Source organism: Solanum pennellii, chromosome 11, assembly GCF_001406875.1.
Source record: "Solanum pennellii chromosome 11, SPENNV200".
Classification (NCBI taxonomy): domain Eukaryota; kingdom Viridiplantae; phylum Streptophyta; class Magnoliopsida; order Solanales; family Solanaceae; genus Solanum; species Solanum pennellii.
This window is the reverse complement of record NC_028647.1, coordinates 60,429,294-60,437,423: the sequence shown is the minus strand read 5'-3', so window position 1 is coordinate 60,437,423 and position 8,130 is coordinate 60,429,294. Positions and strand designations below refer to the sequence as shown.

The following is an 8,130-nucleotide window of genomic DNA, read 5'->3' as shown; positions in this document are numbered from 1 at the left end:
GGGCCCCCCCCCCCCGCGCCGTCGTCGTCGCTTGCTTCGGCTTCGGCTTTGGCTTTGGAGAGATAATTTTTTGGACAAATTTATTTTAATTATTTATTTAATTAATTAAATGGCCAAAAATTATTTTCAATTAATTAATTGATAACAGAAGTTAACCGAAATGTTTTCAACTTTTTAGTTAACCCGATCCGACTTGGATCCGCGCGCGTGACCCTTTAATTTTCGTTATATTTAAAAAATTCCCGCCATGACTGTTCTGAAAGTTTGCAACCTTTCATTAATGGTCGTGTCAATTCTGAAAGGGTTGGAACCTTTCAGAATATATTCTTCTTGCCTATAAATACCATTCAGTCTTCAGAATATTTCCCTACGAATTTTTCTGATCTTCCTTCTTCTTAAAAAACACATATTTTTTCGTGTACTTTCCTGTTGTGGATTGATTCGCTGACAGTAGAGTTTTTGGTATCGATACTCTACTGATTAAGATCATTTTACCCTGGGAGGTTATATTCCAAATCAAACCTCGGATACTAGAGGGGAATAATTTCCTTAAGGGGACACTGTAAATTCAGTGGACTTGATTTTCTTCCTAAATTATTAAAAAGAGTATTCCAGATTCTGGTAAGTTTTTACAGATTCAATTATTTTTTTACAAATAAATTTCTGTTCATCTTACATACTGGTTCTAAAAATCTCAGTTACTTCGTGTTTCTGAATGATTTATTACAACCAGTAATTTCTGATTTTCATAACACAGATCGAAAACATAAACAAGTTAAACCAACGAATGGAAGGATAGCAAACATATTTTGCTTCATGCTCATGGATCCCCAATTCACTTCGTTAGGAGCTTTACGATTATTGAAGACAAATGTTAAGAACATGTCGACATACCTAGATAACAATTTTAACCAACAAGAAGTAGTGTTGAACCATAAAGTAGTACTCCATCATGTTTTATTTATACACAAAAAGCAAATTGAACAGCTCTACTACAACTTAAAAATAAGATTATACTTTTGAGTTTTATTAGGATAAAACACTCCAAAATGTTTCTCAGTCTCTGCTCCTATCTTCAAATTTTCATCAAACATCGCAAATAAATAAGTTCCTATAGGTTTTCCTGGCTTGTATACTGTTCCTACGTTCGACATCGAATGACCAACCAAATTCCCATAGTAACTACCAGCAATATCCATACTTCCTCCAAAACCACCCTCAGATGGAACAACAATCTCAATGTTATTTTCACCAATCGCTTTCGCAATTGCATAGTAAATTGAATCCAACATAGCATCAAATAGATTAGTGTACCCCGATGAATCTGGTTCTACTTGCGTAAACATGGCATAAGAGAATGAAACATGATCAGGATCAGCAACATAAGCAAAATACGGATAAATATTTGCTAGCAAAGGTGCGTTGTTCTGTTTCAACAACTCAATAATTGGTTTAATGAAACTAGTCACATCTCCGCGAAATGTTGATTGAGATGGTGGAGATGTAGCATTCGCCAATAGCCCCGTCTCTATAGCTGTTGACACTTTTACACGATTTTTCAGTCTGAACGACGTAATGACTTGTTGCACATTTTCCATGGCAGGGAGAAGGAAGGGAACAAATTGAGATGTTCCATTATTAACAGGGCTGATATTATTCCCAACACTTAGATATCTTATTTTGACTTGTTTGATATAATTTATAACATTGGCAACAACCCAATTGTAAGCTTCTTTTGGATCTGTTAAGGCTTGAAGTTTCTCATTTGGAATGCAAAGCATGACTCGAATGTTACTATCCTTGAGAGCATTGAGTGTTTCAGGATTTGGATCATACAATCTCATACTTGTTATGCCATTAGCTTTATAAAGATTTACAACATCTTTAGCTAATGGTAAGTTGTTGCCACTTCCCCCATAACACATTCCAACACATTCTACCTCTGCATAGTCAATTAAAAAACAAAAAAGAGAAATTCGGTCAAGCAAAATTTGTCTGACTCTCGAAATTTCAACTTATTAGGATAGAGGGGGTAGTTGAAATCCTTTGAAAGATAAATTACTCTTAAGTAATAGACATTCTTATACATGACTCCAACTACTAATACATATATATTTCATAAAAGATAATTGAACGATAGTATGTTCTCTCAAAACTTTTAAATAGTAATAAGAAGAAGAAAATACCTTTTATTCCAAGGTATGTAATCAACACACAAGCAAATAAAAACAAGGAAAATGACCAGATGATGACTTCTTATATAAGAAAAAAAAACTAGAGTGCTCCTATTCCATATACACTGGATTTGTGAGGAATTGAACACATTAAGAAAAACACTTTAAGAAGGACATAGTTTAAACCGTGATTTTCATTATTGTCTGTCGTTTCTGAAGTCATATATATAACTTTATAAGTAGAAAATTTTATCTCCTAAAAATATAAAACTTCTATAAGTGTAATGGCAAATACGGAAAAATTTCAAATAGTCATCTTGAACTTTGAACAATTCAATTATTTTGTACAATGAAAATAAAAATCAAAAATTGACTTAATATAAAATAGAGTATAGTTTTGGAAATAAATTGATGGATTAATTCTATTTTATATACTTTAGATTTAGAAGGTAAATGTTTAATGAGTATACAGTAAGTATTTTGGAATAGATAAAAGTTTCCTTAGAACGTTTGAATTGACTTATTTTAGATATTTTTATAGTATTTTAGAGTACTCTCACTCTTCCATACTAACTGAATTTGTGAGGCTATGCACATATTTCATAAAAAGAAATAATCAAGGACATAATTCACTATTGCGCTTTGTGAAATTAAAAATATAACTTTGTAGGTAGCGGCATGCCACTTTTCTTCTTCGTCCTCGTTCCGCACTTGTTCCTTTGAGTCAAGCTTTCATTTCCATCTTAATCCTGACTATTTGAACCTTCATTATCATCGAGAGATATCTTAGATATCATGAATCATAACTCTTGAATTCACATTTCAAATTCAAGAAAAGATTTAGAGTCAAGTTTGATAGAGCCTTTTGAGTCATTGAGAAGTCTTTGACAAACTTCTAAAACTTGTTTTAAGACTTGAGTACTTGATCATGAGGATGAGGATAGTTGAGTTGACTTCATGTTTTCGAAATGACTATAAGGGAACTTAGTATTCCAAAGAGTAAATGTTTTACATTTAAAATTAGAGGAAATTTTGATTTCCAAATGAGTTCATGAGGAGTTTTTGAGCACATCACAAGGAAGAGACAACAACTCAAGCAATTCAAAAAGTCCACAATAATGTCATCAAAACATTTCATCAGATAACAAATTACGATCCAGAACAAGGCAATTCACAAAGCACTATTATCAACACGTAGCCCTTTTCATTCATTAAGATCAATCAATTGAGTAATTGAACCCATCACCTCATTCTCATTACTCCCTAACACATACAATGAAGGAAAATACAAGATTCTACAAGTTTTACAAGATTAGAAGTTCTTTTGCCTTAATGCAATGAAATGTCTATTCCAAACTTGAGTTTTTCCTTTCTGAACAATGTCCAAAGTCACACAAGCTAATCAAACAATTAATCACAACAAGATTCTAGAACAACATTCATATCATACAGTTTGAAAAAGGGTCAAATCAACTCAAAAATCTAATTCTGAAAATGAGGTTTTAATCCAAAAATCATTACTTGATGAGAAGTGGTCACAACCCGATTTTTTGGAAATGTTATGCTTAAGTATAAAAAGGTGTTAAGATAAAAATAAAACAATAAAAAAGTGTTAGGGTTTTTTCCTGATTTTCTCAACTTATTTGAAGTTTTTTTTTTCTAAAAGAAAAGACAAAACATTACTATCAAAGTTTTTACTTTTCATGAAAGAAAAATATATTTTTCTTCCATATTTGGTTTATTATTTCCTTAGAGGAAAAGTCTGTAATCCTATAAACTGAAGATTCCTATTTTCATTAAAAAAAAAACCACAAGAGCATTCACAATGTAGTCGTTTAAGAGTCGTGTTTATGGAGAAATTTTCTCCTAAACAAATTTGTGATTATTTGTAATACTAGTTTTCAATATGTAGCTTGATCAAACCATATTAATAATATGTCTTTAGTATATTCTTATTTGTCGTCTGATTCGTCAACCATATGATTTGCAAATATTAAGCTTCCGCATGCATGACGTTTAATCACTTTAGAACCCAACAAAAGGTTTATCGTGATTGCAATGACCCAAAAGCTCGCGACCACGTCGAGTTAAAAAGTTCAATTCACTTATGTTGACCATTGCGATCGCGACTTGACTTTACGTGATTGTGATGCACACAGAAAATGCTTTCACACAATTACGAGAGAAGACCATGCAAGTGTTTTTACTTGAATAGGGTTCTTACTATAGGTTTTGAATTTCTGTAAAATGTGGAGTATTGAACTCAATCTCAAAGTCATTGTAAAGTGTGAATTGAAGGCTAAACGGCAAACGAAGTCTGTATGGCTATGTGTCTTTGAAGGCTAAACTTTGGGTACATTTTGTTTAATCAAGTGTTGTGAAATAACTCTATACTTTTCTTCATATGGTAATTTAGATATTCATCAAATTGTTCTTCATCACATAAACTATGTTGATCTCTACTCTTCAAAATTAATAGGTGAAACCTTAGATTTAACATTTGTATCCAACATAGAGAGTGATTTAAACCAACCTATCCTTGAAAATAAGTAAATTTTTATTGATAGAAAAGCAAATATTAGTACAACTCTACTAGAAAGTGATATTATACTTTTGTGTTTTATTAGGATGAAAGACTCCAAAATGTTTCTCAGTCTCTGCACCTATCTTCAAATTTTCATCAAACATCGCGAATAAATAAGTTTGTATAGGTTTTCCTGGCCTGTGTAAAGTTCCATTATTTGACTTCGCATGTTCAATCAATTTCGTATAAAAAGTTGCAGCATTTTCCACAGTTGCTCCAAGACCCCCCTCGGATGGCCATCCACTTTCCGATACAACAATCTCAATGTTATTTTCACCAATAGCTTTGTCAATTGCATAGTAAACTGAATCCAACATAGCATCAAATAGATTAGGATACCCGGATGGATCGGGTTGTTCTTGTGTAAATAGTGCATAAGGGAGTGTAACATGTACAGGGTCACCAATGTAACCAAAATAAGGATAAATATTTGCTTGCAAAGGCGCGTTGTTCTGTTTCAACAACTCAATAATCGGTTTGATGAAGCCTATTGTGTCCTCGCGAAATGCTGATTGAGGTGGTGGATATGTAGTAGCCAATAGCCCGGTTTCTATAGCCGTTGTGACCTTTACTTGATCTTGTAGACTGGATTTCGTTATCGATTGTTGCACGTTTGTCAAGGCAGGGAGAAGGAAGGGAACAAATTGAGATGTTGCATTATTTACAGGGCTGACTTCATTTCCAACATTTATATATTTGATTTTGACTTGTTGGACATAGTTCACAACATTGCTAGTCACCCAATTGTCAGCCTGTTGTGGATCTCCTAAGGATTGAAGTTGGCTATTGGGAATATCAAGAATCACTTCAATTTCACTTCCCTTAAGAGCAGGTAGTGTTTCACTTATTGGATCATAGGTTTTCATCTTTGTTATATTATTAGCTTTGTAAAGAGATACAACATCTATAGTTGATGGTAAGTCGTTTCCGTTCTTCCCATAGCAGACTCCAATACCTTGTGCATCTGCATTGAAATAACAGTAAAATTGTCTATAAGTAATCTCATAGGTTGTTTGTATCACATCGTTTAGGGTGTTGTCCTTTCTTAGATCCTGATTTACCCCGATAATTACAAAAAGATGGTGTAGAGTATATGCTAATAACAGTAAAGTTTTCTTGTCCAAAAGGAAATGACCATTTTATCCTAGTTATCGATAAATTTTAATTAAACATGTGATAACACTTTGAATAATCTAGTTATTTTTTTTAAAAAATAAAACTTAAATTCATCTGGATGTCACATAACAAAATAAGAGATTTGACATTTTTTCCCTCTTTTGTAATTTTTAATTGGCATGAGTAGAGAATATGGGGAGCAGGAAATTACAAGATGGAGGATAGAAGTGTTTGAAATTTTAATTGAATCATTCATAAAAACATGTTGATGAGAAGTGGACTTACACTAGATCAAAAACAAATAACAATAACAAATATAATAATTTTATAAAATATTTATGAAAAAAAGCTAATGAGATGATGAGGAAATACCTATTATTTGAAGATATGTCAATACTAACATACCAACAAATACAAAGAAGGGGAAATAAGCCATCATGAAGCAATAAGAAGAAAATGAAATTAGACTGAATGATGAAAATGAGCAGATGATGGCTTCTTATATAGGGATAAAAATGGCTAATATTAATTGAGGGATTAATTGTATTTTTCATTTTGATTTATTAGTCAACTATTGACTAGATTATTTTCTACATATAATAATGATTTCATTAACTGAAAATGTGTTTGATTATGGGAATTCAAAAATGAGTCGTGATTACATTAATTCATTAAGGAAAAGATAGTTGGACATAAATTTATCAATTAAAGTTAGATATTAAAAAAAAAAAAAGTAGCATATTTGCAGCTCACAAGTAGAGTCTAGAAAGAATGGTGTGTGAACAACTTTATGTTTTCCTACCTTATGAAAATAGAAAGATTGTTTTCAATAAACTCTGGATTAAAAAGAAAAAAGTAAGAACAAAAAAAAATATAGGAGGAAAAGATTTAAAATATGGAAATTAGATATAATTTCCATTGAATCAAAATTTCATATCCAAAATAATTCATTATCACTTATAACACAAAAGAGTTTGTTAGAGAGTGTGATGAATTAAAATAGAAACAATACAACATTTTTTCTTAGCTTCGTGATGGATGTCAAACGATTTACCCTAAAAAATACGGTTGAATTTGTACGCGAAATTTAGAAGACACGTAGAATGGATAGATTAATAATAGGTAATTATGTTGTAAATAAGAAAAAAATTAATTACAAATACACATATCTGTAGGATTGAATGATTAGAGTCCGATCAGCTTGGTTCCTCTGATATCTTCGATGAAGATGACCCAGGAACAACTTGGATTACACAAGAAATAGCAAGGAGTACGAGCTTTCTTGTTATAATTAATATAAAAAGTTGAAAGAGTAAATAAGAAGCGGCCACTTCTTATAGGGGCGATTTATTTTTGACTGGAGAAGTCGAGAATATTTCCTCTTAACTCTCATTGAATGAGGACTTAATTGGCGTTTAATGATAAAAGACAAACATTTGCCGTTACATAACGACCAACTCTCTTTGATGATATTTCACGCTCCGAGACTACCCCTATAGGCGACACGGTACTTAGAGCCAAAATTGACTTCAAGTCAACCTCATGGCAAGACACTAAGATTCACATGTAACACCTCAAAAATTTCTAAGCTAAGACCTGAATAATTCTATAACACATCCCAACTCTACTCCTAAAATTTGAATCATTCGTGTAACACCTCGGATTTCGAAAAGGGCTAAAAAGGGGTAATGGGCAAGTCCACGAACCCAAAATGGACCATGGACCCTTCACGGCAACCTAAATGGTCCGTTTAGGGGTCCACGCGTTTATTTAGGGCATGGTGGCCAACCATCCAAGGCTACCAAGGTGGGGGTCTCCTAGATGGGACCCTAGACGGCCCGTGGTGGCTTTTACGGTACGTATAGGGGGTCGTACAAGTAACCCATCAGTTTTTAAGTTTTGAGTCAACTTCAAAAACGATCAAATCTCTCAGCATATATTGAATTATGTGGTTCATAACCTATCAAATTAAAGATCTTTGTTTCCAATGCCACAAAGTTCGTATCGTTTCGAGTTTGAAGTAAAAAGTTATGTCCATTTTAGTGATGCCCTATCGGGTAGATGAAGCTTCATGGGTGGCTATACGGCCCTTGAAATGTTTCACGGTCTTTCCCCTATGTTGTTCTTAACCCTATTCTAAGTCATTTTTATAGTGTATTAACCGAATATTCATTCAACTAACTAGTTTTCAGCAATCTTAACATTTGAGTATTTAGAAATTCTCTTAAGACTCACCTAGGGTTCATTTTCTCCAAC

General features: G+C 32.8%; 2 protein-coding genes across 2 annotated transcripts; both read right to left on the bottom strand.

Moving 5' to 3' along the window:
- Positions 1 to 992: 992 nt before the first annotated feature.
- On the bottom strand, positions 993 to 2,397 carry LOC107004013 (glucan endo-1,3-beta-glucosidase, acidic-like). The gene is made up of 2 exons (XM_015202235.1): positions 2,361 to 2,397; positions 993 to 1,942 (listed from the first exon to the last, which is right to left on the bottom strand). Exons 1-2 carry the CDS (start codon positions 2,395 to 2,397, stop codon positions 993 to 995), a joined length of 987 nt encoding a protein of 328 aa, XP_015057721.1.
- A 2,313-nt stretch (positions 2,398 to 4,710) lies between these two features.
- On the bottom strand, positions 4,711 to 6,328 carry LOC107004246 (glucan endo-1,3-beta-glucosidase, acidic-like). The gene is made up of 2 exons (XM_015202477.2): positions 6,247 to 6,328; positions 4,711 to 5,722 (listed from the first exon to the last, which is right to left on the bottom strand). Exons 1-2 carry the CDS (start codon positions 6,311 to 6,313, stop codon positions 4,767 to 4,769), a joined length of 1,023 nt encoding a protein of 340 aa, XP_015057963.2. The 5' UTR covers positions 6,314 to 6,328; the 3' UTR covers positions 4,711 to 4,766.
- Positions 6,329 to 8,130: the final 1,802 nt, after the last annotated feature.